General features: G+C 34.7%; 1 protein-coding gene across 13 annotated transcripts; it reads right to left on the bottom strand.

Moving 5' to 3' along the window:
• Positions 1–1,129: 1,129 nt before the first annotated feature.
• LOC113726027 (transcription factor IIIB 60 kDa subunit-like) lies at positions 1,130–14,310 on the bottom strand. Of its 13 annotated transcripts, none has more exons than XR_011838989.1 (21): positions 14,146–14,310; positions 13,281–13,607; positions 13,081–13,162; positions 12,779–12,854; positions 12,427–12,509; positions 12,270–12,346; positions 9,908–9,964; positions 9,630–9,742; positions 8,631–8,713; positions 8,440–8,526; positions 7,661–7,741; positions 5,521–5,685; positions 5,347–5,442; positions 4,508–4,583; positions 4,308–4,417; positions 3,888–3,968; positions 3,654–3,773; positions 2,991–3,077; positions 2,774–2,827; positions 1,684–2,327; positions 1,130–1,460 (listed from the first exon to the last, which is right to left on the bottom strand). XR_011838989.1 is itself a non-coding variant. In XM_072074371.1 (21 exons), the coding sequence occupies exons 3-21, from the start codon at positions 13,343–13,345 to the stop codon at positions 1,362–1,364; spliced, it is 1,692 nt and encodes a 563-aa protein (XP_071930472.1). In that variant the 5' UTR covers positions 13,346–13,388; positions 13,497–13,607; positions 14,146–14,306; the 3' UTR covers positions 1,130–1,361. The 13 variants fall into 13 exon arrangements, 9 of the variants coding, with proteins under 9 accessions (XP_071930472.1, XP_071930474.1, XP_027105287.1 ...); XR_003457462.2 differs by having other exon boundaries at positions 1,684–2,243; XR_003457463.2 differs by having other exon boundaries at positions 1,684–2,238.
• Between the last annotated feature and the right edge of the window lie 1,307 nt (positions 14,311–15,617).

Raw genomic sequence — 15,617 nt, 5'->3', positions numbered from 1 at the left:
TCTATATGACACATACGGTTGGATGTCTGGTTCATATAACTTCAACAGTCGGATCAAAATGCCTATGGAGACGAAGCTTGTGTCGCCACCAGAGAATCACTAATGATTTTTTTTTTCTCCAAACATCATACTCATTTTATCAACTAAAGATGCAGATACAAAAATCATTTGATAGTATCTAACTTTTCTTCCTTCTATTGGAGGCTCACGAACTCCTCCAGTTTTTCTTTCCTGGAAGAACATTTTTGCTTCAATTTAAAGAAATTTTAAGACAAAAGCAGCTATTGGTCTTTCCTAATTTCGTGATCTCCGGGTCTGTATTAGTTTGCGAAGATGATATCTTGGAAAATTAGTACAGATCGTTGCAAATGGGACAGTATCAAACAATTATAAGTTGTCTTAATATAGTGAATTGACCTCGAATTTTACAAGCTAAAATTTTCAATATGACTACTTATAAAATCCCATATCATAGTGTGACTTCACATTTTGTGGCCAACATTTGAGTTAAAAAGGTGAATTAAGACATGAATCAACATCTCCGAACCCCAAAAATATAGAAATTTCTTCACCAATACAATTTTCCGGAAAAAAAGAAGAAGGAGAAAAGGCTTGATCAATATTATTTATATTGTCATTGGCGTGTTTAACAGGTTATAAGTCAATTGTGTTGTCATTGGCGTTGGCGTGTTTAATGGCTTGTTGGCGTGTTTGAAGAGTGCTTAATGGGTTATAAGTCCTTAACTTTAGCTTGAAACTTGAAAGTAGCATCCTTCTTGCACCCATTGGCACGGCATTTGGATAGCATTCTAATTCTAAAGGAGTAGTCTCCTCTCCATAATCCACTCTCTCAAATTTTCCTAAATATATCTTCGGATAACAGACACATTTATAAAGTAATTTTCAACAATTGACTTTAGCTTTTTTAACCATGTTGCTTAACCTTGGTTTTTCTTTGAAAAACAAAAAACTTTTTTTTTTGTCTTTCTTTAAAAATTTTTCTATGGAAACGCCTAGGTTTTCCTCTTTCTTTCTTTCAACTCTAATAATTCTAAAAGAAAAGTGACACTAAGATTTGATTATTGACAGGTGTTGAGTCTGTGCAATAATAATTACTAAAAAGAACTCATTTTGAAAGAGAGGATATTTAAGAATGCATTGAAAATTTTACAAGAATCATGCTCTTTCCTTTAAAACTATGAAGATGCTATAAAAAAAAAATCAATCTTCATCAAAATTATCATTATCATCTTCATCACAATAGAACATGTCTTCCTCATTTTGATCCTGCTCTTCATCTACTTCTATGGTAATATCATCTTCCATATAATCCTCGTTCAGCTCCTGCTTATTAACATTGTTCATTCTGCTTCATTATCCTTCTTGTTTGCATATTTTCCAGAGGCATTGTGGTCATTGCGGGGAGGTTCCATACGAGGCTTTTTGGTGCTTGGAGGCGACTGCACAGACATAAACTCTTGTACAAGTCACTAGGAGAACTAAATACAAACTTAAAAATATAAGATCAAGCAAAGAAACACTAGCCATAATTGGACCGAAGGCTGGCAAAAGAAACACATTTTGAACGAAATCAGTAATGAAGTAAACTACATTCTCCTTACCAAAGCTGATATATCAAACCTTCCAAACCAAATAGAACAGGAGAAGAACTGAATCTAATACCTAATCAGAAAAAAGATTATCCAGCCCTGCGACTGCAGTTGGTTCGTTTTGAGATTGTTCGACGTAGCTCAACTAGACTCGGCATAGGTCGAATTCAAAGTGAACCCGTTTCCTAAAGCTCAAACTTGACTCAATACTGATCCACAAGATTGAACTCAAGAAATGTTATTATGTTTTTGAATTATAATTATTGTTGGAGTAGCGCAATCTTTCATGGACTAAAAATACCACAGTTGCTAGAGGATGTAATTAAAGCGCATTAAAGAACACACATTCAGGAACGGAGAAAGCATGAAAGCAAGATTTATAACTAGTCTTCAAAATCTGGGAAGCGAAAATGGACTATCCACTCTACAGAGCCCAAACCTTTTCTAACAGAAAAAGCTTAATCAAGTGAAAAAAAAGTACAGAGCTTAACACAATGGATCTTTCATTATTTCAAACAAAGGAGCACCGATTAGATGTCAAAAACCACATTACATATAAGTTATCCTACATCTGCTAAGCAGTCCAACTTCAATCCAAACAGCCTTATCTCCATTCTTTCCCCATGTTCTGCACTAAACTTTAAGATGATCCTATCAGAAACTTGACATTTTGCTCCTAAGCAACAATGTTTGGTGAAGAAAACCAACTTTGAATTTCTAAAAGAGGAGAAAATAGAATATCAGACTTCTTTCTTCCCCACAAATGATTATTTTCTGATTCAGGTAACTTTGTGCTCTCATTATACATTATACACAAATATTATGCTTATAGGTAAGTTAAAGCCTTTTAAATGTTCTGGAAAATAACCGTTTCTTTTATCTTAGACTAGTTGTTATGGATCAAAAACTTCGTTAAGCATTATCGCTTTCATGTTAATCAAAAACAGATGGCCACCACATATAGTTCTGGCATGTGAAATCAATTTTGTTGAATGAAGTATCATTTCCTGCCACAATGTAACTTGCATCTTGTCCAAATATAGTGGAAGTGAAAGGCTAGTCTTGATGGCTAAAATTAACTGAAATGATAAGGACTATCAATCAACGGGATATATTCCAGAAGAAAGCTAGTAAAAGGAATTAAGTCATATAGATTGACATACACTCTCATCAAATAGTTTCTCCAGAACGTCATAATTAATTTTCGAACTTAACCCCTGCAAAACATAGAAAACCGAAAAACTTGAAGAAGTGTGATAAAGAAAAAATATGAGTAGAACTTAATCCTATTTCACAGTTTTTGGATAAGAAAAGAACAAGAAGAGTCTGCTGCTATATAATCTTTCATAAACTAATCCCATAAGGTCTCGTGTGGCATACCTTTTTCATCAGCATCTGACGGGTTGCTTCAGCAGCAGTTGGAGCTGGGCCAGCATTTTTAGATTCAGCTCTCTTCAGTTTTCGTTGCTGGGAGTCCATAAGGTGCAGCAGTAGTAAGTTCACTAATCAAGAACCACCACAAATATTATATTGCAAATACCTTAATTAATCACTTTTCAATTGTCATTCATTTGAAAATATTTGCTAAGCATTTTAAGGTAATTGAGAATTTGACAAATAGCCAGTTACAGTGCAACATATGTCAGAGTCAAGGATATCCTAGTACCAAAACAAGATCGAGTTTGTTTCTTCTCCGAAAGAAGAACACATTTGTTGATGAAAGGTAACATAAACTCAAGTCCACTTGAAAATGGATATCTCCATGTATGATATGTATGCTTCTTAAACAAACTCTACTTTGATAGGATCTATAGCACATTTTCCACCACTTCATAGCTTGTAATCCATTGCTGTCAAAACCTGGAACTATATTCTCCCTCTCTTGGTTGCCCCCAGGGGGGAGGGGTGGTGCAGTTAGAGAGAGAAAAAAAATCAAGACAGAAGCTTCACAGACATTCTATCACCAGAGAAGTTCCAATTGATTGGGATAAATATGTCCAGGATAATGTTTCGAAAATACCAACTACGTACATAGCAACTTACATCTCTTGATTTTGCCACAGCAGCAGCAGCTGCAGCTGCAAGTTTCCGTGCTGCAAGGACATCATCTGTAACTTCACCACAATCTCGTAAAGCAGCAGCCACTTCCTTAGCTGCTTGTTCCTGAAAACATTTAGCAGTTAACACTCTTTTCTCATCAATAATTTCACAGCTTGTTCTCGAACTGCTTCAGCAAATCATGGATGAAAGTTACCAATGTCAGAAAATCTTATTCACCTTAACGTATTCCTTATTCATTTGTTCCCAGATAATCTTCTTATAGTGGCTTTCTTCCTTACTATTAAGGTAGGAATTGACCTGCAATACAAAATCATGAGTGTGTGAAACAAAAACTTTGATTATTACATTATCCGTAATTTGTCCCCCTCAATAAATGAGCGAATTCAGCCATCTGAGTCATACCTAAATTTACACAAAAATATGCCCATGGAAGAACAACAGAGAGCATCATTAAAGAAATAATAATGAAACAAAAGGAGTGCACACGAAATGAATGAGGTATATTTGAACTATGCAATGGTGCCAAGGTCAGGCCAATACTGTATCATGCTTGAACTAGAACAAACTATTCCCTTAAGGAAAACCATAGGCATAGACAATGGGTTATGCGCACACCTTTCTGACTGATTTACTCACCTCTACATCATCAATATCAGAAAGGTTATCTGTCTCAACTGTGACAGATGGAATATCGTCATCTTTGCGAAATGTGTCATCACAACTTTTGTCCAGATTCTGAGGGGCAGCTGCCGGAATAAGGACAAAAGTCAGAGGTAAGAACAACATAGGCCTGCCAGGTGGGAGAGAATTTCAAACCAATACCATCAGACACTTACAAGCACTTGCTGACACTGGCACCGCTTCTTTCTCATGGTTACAACTATCTTGATTTGCCTGATCAGTGCTTCCTTCCTACAAAAATAACTTCTATAAGGTCAGAGTACCAAAATTAAAAAAAAAAAAAAAATTCAAATTAAGTACTCATGCATATGGAAAGGATATATGCATATTAAACTTTTTCTTCCATAGAAATATTCTCGAGTGCTTGGTTATGTCAACAACAAAGTTTCATCAGCTCAATTTTGGCATTAACTGAAGCTGCAAACCCTCCAATTAGCTAAATAATCCTTAAAAAATAAATCAACAGTATAATTTGAAATCTTATCTTCTCATGTGCAGGTTAAATTGCCCTGTCAGAGGCCTTTGCTTGTTTTCTACAATGTTAAATTACAATCTCATACTAAAATTTGAGCTTGTACAATACAAATGACAACCTTATCTAAAAGCTCTAAGATTATACAGAGGCAAGTCATTGTTTACTTATGCATTTATTAATTGATGACAACCTCAACTGAAAAATTAGTCAAGAAATGAGAAGTTCCAAAAAACTTCCACAGTTGATATTTACTCTTTAAGTGATTTCATGGCCTTTAACGTGCCAAGGGAGAAAATTTATTCATTATCAGGGACACACTTAACAAGATAGCTCAAAGTTGTTACTTAAGCTATTAAATTTATCATATAGTTTTGAGTGCATGTTTCATGTATAAATAGATTCATTTCAGACACTGCACATCATTCAGATGGTGTCTCTAATCGTTTACTACATAGTCACATTTTATTATAGCACTTATCATATCACCACCAATGGTCACAAGAATTTTTGATTCCCAACCTTCTCAGCAGATGCTCGGGCTAATCTATCCCTTTCAGCAACCTGGAACGCTGGAGGTTCACATCCTTCATCAAGTCCACCAGAGAGTTCAATGAACTGGAACATATGAGAGGAGCATAAATCACATCCAAAATAAAAGTTACGGGAAGGGAAGGAAAAAGGCATAGAACTCACATCTTTATAGCAGCTTCTGCAAAGCCCATGAGCAAAATGAGGTTCTTTTCCTTTGTGTTGGCAAAGCACTTCCTTTTTGCCAGACTCCTGCAGGTATATATCTGGTGATGTGGATGAATGATTCTCCTTTTCAAACTCTTCCGCATTCTGATTGAATTCCTCAATCTGAAAAGAGATTGTGTTGAGGAAGTATGAGCCTCAAGACATATTAAGAAAACTGATCACAAATGGAAATTCTAGAGACAAGAGGCAAAGAAAAGGAGAGTGAAAAAATTTTTCCTCTTTTACATAATCCTCCATCAGTAAAGACAAATTCCATTTTTATATCATGAGAATTTTTGCAAGTCAATCCAATAATTTCTTAACATCAATCTTAACTAACTTCAAGCAACAGCCAAACATGACAAAATCCAAAAGTAATAAACCCAAAAAAGATTAAACCTATGCTCAACATGGGCTATGACTAACTCCGTTTTAGGTCCTTTTAATGCCACCAGCTCTCCACCATCTCCCATGCATATTTCAGACCTCACAAATATCTCTTTCAGAAACCTCCAATATAAATGACAAACAACATCCACTATTCCAAAACTAAAAGGGAAAGACGACCAAAACATCACTCCACAAATTTCCATAGTTAGCCTATCTTAGACAGTCCTCTATATTAGCCTCAAGAGAAACAAGTCACTCTGCTTTATATAGTGAACAATCTCTACGACTCCAGGAGTCTCATGGTACCAAGATTTTAAAAGTGGCTTTTAATTGCACAAAGGTTATAGAAACAAGGATTGAGGACAAAATCCATTATTTTTGCTTCAGACCTTCGTAACCACAAGCAACAGCATGCAACTGCCTTATGGCTAATGCCTTTTATTGACAGTGTCTATCCTTTTATGTTGATAAGAGATGATAAGCAAGGCAGTTGAAGAAGTAGGAAAAAAGAAAAGGGAAGAAAAAATAAGACATGCCCTAGAATCTTACTCTTGCAGTTGCTGCCACTTCCCTGTCAATGAGAAAAGCACCTTAACCCTTTTATTATTCCTTTCGCCCTTTTGAAATAACAACTGTTCCGACCATTACTATTCTCGTAGCACATAACAAATATGTCCTTTTGACTTGATTTTTTCCAAAACATCCTTAACAGCCCATATTTTATTCATATCTTTGTCATCATCCAAATAGAAGTACAGTTTCCAACATCAAGGTCATTAAAAAAGATCGATTGATAAAGAAACACTCCAAATAAGTTGCACAGGGAAGCAAGTGAAGAATAAGATAGTCTTGATTGGTCTTAAAACTGTAATTATAAATCATGATTGGGATAAAGCAAGAACCATTTAAAAACACATATCTCAGTTTATACACACGATTCCCATGACTGCAGGGGTTAGCAAGTTGACCAAAAATAGAAATTATGCTATTATAGCTCCCTTGCATCTCTTTTATAGCTCCCTTGCACCAAGTTTTGCAACAAAAAGAACCATCATTTCAAGGGCCGATACCATTTTGCACATGCTTAACTAAAACTCATTGCTAAATTAAAATCAAAGACCATAAAACCATACGTCCTAATCAGAACAAACCTAGAAGAGATCCCAAATGATTAACCACATATATTATCTCATATACTCAAATGACGACACTAAACCATTGTAGCCTGTGACTGTAAACCTTCAGAAAGACAATAGGCAATGCTTACATTTCTTTAATGAAACCACTTTTAAGTGCTAATCTAATAGCATAAGAGGTTTAGACCAAAGTGAGATCCTGGAACTTCATGCTTGCTCATGTAGTATTTCCAAATTATACCAGTACAACTTTAACAAGGCAATAATGTATTCTTGGATAATAGCAACTTCTAATTTCCACCTGAATAAGTAAAGGGCTAACTATTGACATGAGAAGGGAAAAAGGAATGAAAAAAAACAAAGAAACAAAAAGAGCCTGTCACAGAAGATCAGTAAATATATTATCCCTGATGCCTTTGCTTAAGACACTTTCTGGATGTGGCAGTAGTACAGAATGATCCATCTCAATGCAACTATGTAAATGAACTGCTATGTCACAAGAAACCTACTGTTGTTACATAAGCTACACGGTTCGATGCTAGCAGATCATGCTTGGAAGAGCAGGAACTTACTGTTAAGCTTCCAGATTTTGTATTCTCAAACTCAACCAACCTTTTGGTCAGTGTTGCTTCACATATATGAACAATTTTCACCTAAAAACAGTGGAAGGGTGAATAAGTTAGAAATTCATGCAAATACATGTGAATCTCAATCACTTTTATAGTTACTTTTTTAAGCAAGAATTCAGTCAGCTTTACCTTAAAAATCAGTTAGATTTGAACATTAATAGAAGAATCTGGAGCAAGAATCTCTATTTTTAGCACTAAATAACTTTCCTTCAAATTGCATCATTTTAGATATAAAAGAAAGTTATGAGGATAGAGTACAGAATGCATCTATGAGGCATGATAGACAAAATCCAACTATAGCAGGCAAAAATGAGAGGGTTGCCGGTGTTTGCCGGGGGTGGGGGGTGAAATAAGAGCGAACCTACTGACAGAGTCTACACCAAGGAACTGTATAAGCTTCTTTACAACTTATTACCATGTTCCAGAAACATCACTATTTAACACATGAACAGCAATAAACTTGAAACAATTGTGCAACAATGCTAACACACTGACAAATTAACTTCTTCAGTTTGTAGTTTGCAGGACATCCATTACCAGAAATCTTATCAAATGAAAAAATTTAAAACAATAGGGATGGAGGAATAGCATATTACTTCACAACAATCTCTTCAATTATCATTTGTGATATTGTCACTCAAGTGAGCTCCAGTAAGAATATAAGAGTGTTTGGTTATATCTGGTAAAGAAATATTTAGAAATGGCAACACAATGTCACTTACAATTTCTGACTTTGAGTAACTACACCCATGTGAAAGTGCAGAGATGTACAATGCAGCACCGCATATCCCACTTGGTTTTCTGCCTGTCTGTAAAGGATGTAAACCAAATTGATAATTCATCAACACCTCATACAATAGCCAACGCACAACAAAGAAGTATATGTTAACTACATGAAAGAATGATAGCAAACCTGCATCCAGTCTCGCTTCATGCTGGCAACTATTTGCAGTGCTGTCTTCCAAACCTTATTTTTATAGTCGCCTTTCATTAAAGCTAATGCAGATATAAATATTAATAGCGTGCAATGATAAAAGGAAGGTGATACTATCTATTTTAAACCATCTCAACAATGTATGTTGTAGGACTTGAATGATCGAGAATATAAGACGTGACTATGAGGAGGGATCACGCAATGTTTGTAATGGGAGCAACAAAGCACCTGCACCAACCACTGAACTTGCAAAGAAACAAATATTTCTCCAATTTAACCAAAAATTAAAAGTGGATTGGAACTTCTAGTGTATTAATAACTCATGTTTGAAGAGAGTCTTCCCACCAATGACCTCAAAAATATATTCATACAAAGAAAAATGACAATAATAAGAGTAACTAGCATCCTTGATGATTGTACTTAAAGTTGGTCAGACCATGAGCAATGAGGTGAAACCATATAAGAACCTTGATAAAATCCCTTGTAGATCCAACAAACATCTCCTCTCTCTTTATATTAACTATATTTGATTCTGATAGAAGAAAGGTTCAATTCAGCTAGTTTAACATATTCAGGTCCTATAAATGGATAAGCCATTGAGTTCTGTCAAGAATGCCACGTGATTTAAAGATAGAGTAAATTCTTGTATGGAAGGAAAAGAATGATGAATCAGAAAGAGGAAAAAATGCAGGATCTTGTTTTTCGAAAGCATTGAAGTTGGAGAGAAATTAATGAATAAAGACACCAGAAACAAGGCCCACAATAAGTACGTTGCAACCAACATTACCTTATAACTAATCTAGTCTATGTACGATCTACTTTTTGCCTGTCTATGTACAATCCATTTTTTGTAGATGAATAATTGCTAAATAACTCAACTTCCACCAAAATTACAATTAGAGAACAGCATTGAAATTTGTCCAACATAACACGAACGCATAATATGGTTAAAACTTCAGAAAGACACTGGAACCTTACCACTTGTAAATCGATGCATAAAAAGGCTAGGATCAATAGGTTTCTGAACAAATGGATGCTCTTCAAAGTTCAAAACTTTGCAAAGCTGTAGATAGACAGCTCCCAACACATAACTATAACATAAATTACCGTTGTTAGTCACAAACGTAAAAGTCTTCAGGCAACTAAAGACACTAAAGATGTATGTATGAAGCAGTAAATTTCATCAAAAAACATTGGAAGGGGAATCTAAACCAAGAAAACAAGTAAATATGACGTCATAATGGGAATTCTCTTACACATTTACACTCAACCAAATGGAAAAATCAATAAGTAAGTATGGCTTGTCATTGGCCCTACAATAAACAAAAAGATAACAAGGTATTAGCTGTCAGACAAAGAAATACTGGAAATACACAGCAGCATACACTTGGTCATGTACAAGGGCATCAAAATACATGAAGTTAATATTTGTCTTTAGACTATGAACCCAAAACTGAATCTATTATATTTTCAAGCAATGATCTAGGGGTATTGAAGTACTTCAATAGCCTCCCTCATGCATTTTTATTTCATCATCAAAATGATACAGAAAAAGAAGAATGTACGTAATGTTGACAAATTCTTCACTTATATAATACTAAAACTGAGTAATAACTCAAGGAAAGAAGAATTTCAAATTTTCGGGGAAAAGTTAGATTGCATTTTAAAGACCAATCCCATGACAACTACGAACAGTTTATCCTATCCTTAAAAGACAATTCATTGACAATTCTTCTAAAAGTTGAGCTACTTTATGGTTCTAGCAAAATACCCATTTGAGCTAACATGTTATAAATTGATCTATCACTTCTTAGCATTAAATCTTGTCTGTTGACATATAGAAGATCATTCAAACCAATTTCAATAGCAGAGCAGGTGACAAGTGTGTTAACATGCTTTAGCAATTTGTTTGCCAAATTGTCCAGAGGCAAAAGAGATTGGACTAATAGCATCAACCAACAAAAAGGGCACGACTCCCTCATAAGAAAACGTTGTTCACCATACTTTATATATCTCAACTGCTAGTGACTATGTACATCATTACAATTAATTTTCAAAGACAAGTTAAAACGGGAGGATATATTGGAACAGCATGAAAATGGATTAGGAAAAAGAATGTGAAAATGCTTCTACAAATGAGATCTTGGACATATACCTGTAAAACCCCAATTTAATTGGAGGCAATATCTTAGATGCAAATAACTACTACAGCATTAAACAATTGAAAATATTGGTTGTGGATCTAATACCCAGTAAAAGAGACAGTTTAGAGGAATTAAGACAATGAATTTTAGCTATTATGTTAGCAATAATAACTTCATTAACTGCAAAACATAATTACCAATTCCACTGGAGAAACAAATTATAGTCCAGACACAAATTGCACGAGTTGTTACTTTCACAGCCCACTAGGATTATCCCTAGCAACAACTTGAATCAAACCTTCTGCCATTTGAATATTCATACTGTATATCAAGTAAAAGCATCCCTTAATTTGTGGTGTCCCTCCCTCTTTAATTTCTTTATTTAAAATATAAGCCCTACTTGTAAGGCTGATTCTGTGACTCCATAAATATTGTGACTAAGAATAACTAACCATGTACTTAAAGACAGACATTGGAGGATTCATTTTTTCCTGTAATTAATAAATTTTCTTGAAGTAGTTTCAAACCAAATCTATTTATCTTCCAATTTTATTAGTTGTACACACGTTTGGTTGACGTGATGACTGGTGATCATCGTTACTATGACATCTAAACAAGTATCACACCACTGTAAAGTGACTGCAACATAGCTTAAAGTTGCTTTTGCTTGTCCTGATTTATGTTAGTATGGCCAGTAGTTTTCATAGATAGCTATCAAAGGTTGTAGGAAACCATATGTCCACCCTCCAGTCTCAGACTTAGAAAGCTTTTATGTGTATTTAGTTGCTTGTATATACATAACAATGGCAAAGAGGAAAAAGCATGAGTTTATGAATGGCTATGTTGGCAGCAGGTTGTCACAAAAGAGCTGAGTGGTTATTGTTAACGACAAAGATGAGGGAAAATTTAACTTGGTGTTAACTTGGAACTAATTTATGAAGGGAATCTTAACTTATGAAATACTCTACCGATCTTCTTGTAAACCTCTTAGTTGAAATCAGATTAATTGTTATCAAATTTCCATTATTTCTTCCATTGGAACCCGAATAATCTGTCAAACCTTATCCAGAATGAGTAAAAACCTAAATAGCAAATGTGGGAGAACCTAAAGTTGGAACCACTCCCGCAATAAGAATGAAACCTTATTTACTGCTAAGACAACTAACCGGAAACAGCAGATTAGATTTCTGCAAAAGATACTACATCATATAATGAAGTCAGTGGATCTCAAGGTAAGCCTTGTAAAAATACACAACTCAATCTTTGCCTTTTAATACCTGTATCAAGAATATCAATATTTACCAAAACCAAGCCAGACATAATTGCTTTAGCAAGTTGATGCTTTAATACCACAGCATATATGCCAATTATCTTCATCAGGTCAATGCCATAATATCACTCAAACTAACTTTCCAAAGGTATTTTTAAGAAATATCCGACTAATTGTTGCTGAAAGAAAAAGAGAGCAGCTGACCTGCAAGCAATGTAGAGGCAAGCTGCTGCAACATGAGCAGTTCTACGTCCTTTGGTGAAACTACGCTCAACTGCAATCTGCAAGATCTCAGGCGTACCAATAACTGATGGAAATTGAAATATCACCAAAAAGAAAAAGGAAGAATACGAAAACCAACCCGATAAAATGAAGCTGCTTGTGCACCTAAAGACTCGTCAGGGATATCCAGTTTTATCATCAAATCATTAATTTGCCTACTTCCTGCAAAGAGTAATGATACCAGATAAGTGAAGACTGCTGAAATAACACAAAATAATCCTTTACTGCATTAAAAGAGCATGCAGATCATTCATACAGCCAAAGAGAATACATAGCTTTGTCCAACAAAAAGAAATTTGATGACATAATACATACAACCCAGACTGAAGAAAACAAAAACGCAAAAACCATCAAGATATGATGGCAAAGACAAACTCAAGATATGTTCCATAATATTTAAGCAACAGCAGTTAGGAAACAGAGGCACAGACCATTCTCTAATGTTCTTTTAAATGATTCTGAACAATCGCTTTGAACGCTCCTCACAAAACTGCCAGCCAAACGGCTCTGCACCAAGCCCAAAGAAACTATATCAGCAGCATTGACATAAAATGCAATTAACAACCACAATGTCTCACAAAAACATCACAAGAAGTTGCGATGAAATAAAAATTGTTAAGTCCTTTTCTTCAGGATTTGCCTTTCAATTTGATTATTTAGGCAACCTTTAGAAAATACAATGTTCTCTCAGTTTAATGGTCACACACAAGTGTGACATGGAACAGAAGCAGACCACTCCTCCTGGTCCCTTGACGAATGTGGGCTCATCTGTGAAGACATCTTGATAGTGTATTCTTCCGCATTCAGAACAACATCTGCAAGAAATGCACCAAATGATAACATTCACGAATTGCAAAGCTTGAGATAACTGGAATTACAATTTCAGAAGCCAAATTGGCCTAAATAACTGACGGAAGCAGTAGATATACTTACATGTATCCACTAGCATGATCACGGTCTACACGACAGTCCCTGACGCAGTTCGGGCACCATACCATTTTCTTGAGGAGATGAAACTGTCACTAATCAACTGAGGCACCTGAATATTCATAGATCAAAAGCGCATCAGAGCAATTAAGTTTCAAGTACAATAAAATTCAAGAGCTTTAGAAACCAAACAAGTATCAATCAAAATGAACCAAAATTCCTCAGGAAATGTATCATGCGAATTCTGAATTTGAATTATGCTCCCTCCACTTTATGCTTCCCAACTCCCGAAATAACCGTCCCTAAACACAAAAGCCTCGGCCCAAAAGACGGCTGGAGAAGAAAAATAACAACCAATAAAGGAACGCTTTAAGTCCTAATCCAACTACATAATTCAAAGGCACTGTTTAAAGAACTAATCTGTCTGAACCCATTTGAAATTCCCAGTTCTTGAACTTAAAAATTGATGGGAAAACAACCAATTTGAAGACACCTAAGTAAAAACATCAATGCATGGTAATGATATTTAGGGGTGAAACCAAAGTAAACTAAGAAATCTTTTACTGTATTCAGCAGAACACTTGTTTTCAACCTCAACTCTTTGAATTGTTTTGATCATCTTTAATTTCAAGAAGCCTAAGTAAAAACATCAATGCATGATAATGATTTTCAGGGGTGAAACCAAAGTAAACTAAGAAATCTGTTACTGTATTCAGCAGAACACTTTTTTTCAACCTCAACAATTTGAGTTGTTTTGATCATCTTTATTTATTTATTGTTTTGTACCTTCTTGAAGAAATGTTTTATGAAAGACTCCAGAAGTGAATCTTTAGTACAAAATGAAAGGTTCGAATCTTAAGCATGATCTCACATGGTTGGCTTTCAGTGTTCATGGCGGAGATGGACACTGTGGAGGAGAGCTGCCGGTGGAGCCGACATAGCCTTAGGAATGCGGATTTCGCCTGACACCAAATATTGGAAGACAAAGACGGTCGTTAGATTCGAGCCTCGACCTTCGACTCTTAAATATTCTTAGCGGTAGTGATAAGCTAGTGCAGCTAATAAAAAAATAAAAATCATTTACATAAACATTTTTAACGAATATTCAATTGAAAATTTGATAATAGGCATCAAAAACTACAATTTTGACAACAACAAAATTTCGGTGTGAGAATGGAAAATTGTTCAGTTGTTAACCAAATCGTTATTGGTATTTGGTACTTAACATCATGTAAAGTTTTTTTTTTTTAAATAACTTGCTTAAAAAAAATAATCAACAGGGAGGTATGGACAAATAGTGATCTTAAAAATTCATATGTATGTATATATTAATGCTGCTGAAAATCCCCTTCAACAAAAATGTTTTACTAGGCTTAATATGGAGGGAGAAGAAGATGTTTCTTCTTAAATTTTTTTCATTCATATGCTCTGATCATAATAAATGATTGAGATAATAGGAAAAAGAGTGATTGAGATGATAGGAAAAAGGGTGACGAGAATGGCACGAGATGCTGATAAAAGACACAATATATTAGCTCAAATGAAAAAAAAAAAATTACAAGCCGCTTTTTCATTTTCAGGTAATCAATTCCAAAAGCATATAAAAATTAACTTAAAATGATTAGTAATAGATTTATCAGCTTGACAAGTTTTTTGATTTTGTTTCTTAAATTCTAATGACCTTGTTGAAGACTTTATAATAAACAAAATGAGGTTTCAATAAATTGTATGCGTGGCCTAATTGATAAGACATTTCATATGTAATTAAAAAGTAACGAATTCAAGTAATCAAGAGGGCAAATGGAGATCACAATTAATCCTCTGTATATACTAGTGATTGGGACACACTCAATGTGTGTGCAATTTGTGAAACATATGATACAGTAAGACACATAAACACATGTACAATATGTAAACATAAAAAGGGCAAAATGCACAAAAAGATGAAATGTGAATGAGTTATAAATAAATTCTTTGGTAGGAGGAAAAAGATAACTAAATATCTTACTAATTTATAGCTGGGTGGAAAAAAATTATAAAAGAGAGTAAAAAAATAAACAGATTATTCAAGTAAATTGTATTCAATACTAATCGAGATCACAATAAAAAAAATGAGAAGAATACAACGAATCTAAAAGAAATTAGAAGAATCCTTAGGAAAATCCAACTAATCTTCAAATGTTTAAATGGCTACGATCACTCCTTTTTCCTTCCAACTTTCCTTGCATGTATCTTTTGGATACAAAAATCGTGATTTTTTTATCGATGGTGAAGAAAGAAGTGCAGCAGCAGATATACTGTAGTCTTCATGTCTTTCAAATGCCATGAGATGAACATGGACAA

The sequence above is a fragment of the Coffea arabica genome, chromosome 2c, assembly GCF_036785885.1.
Source record: "Coffea arabica cultivar ET-39 chromosome 2c, Coffea Arabica ET-39 HiFi, whole genome shotgun sequence".
Lineage (NCBI taxonomy): Eukaryota > Viridiplantae > Streptophyta > Magnoliopsida > Gentianales > Rubiaceae > Coffea > Coffea arabica.
The sequence above is the reverse complement of the archived record's forward strand: the minus strand, read 5'-3'. Positions and strand labels throughout refer to the sequence as shown.

Excerpts from the sequence above, each read along its gene's own strand:
- LOC113726027 (XM_072074371.1), bottom strand. The coding sequence starts at position 13,345 with ATGGTATGGTGCCCGAACTGCGTCAGGGACTGTCGTGTAGACCGTGAT. Across the intron at positions 8,714-9,629 it reads TATGCATCGATTTACAAGTG|CTTTAATGAAAGGCGACTAT; the intron begins GTAAGGTTCCAG and ends TATCTGCATTAG. Across the intron at positions 4,418-4,507 it reads GCCAGTGTCAGCAAGTGCTT|CTGCCCCTCAGAATCTGGAC; the intron begins GTAAGTGTCTGA and ends TTATTCCGGCAG.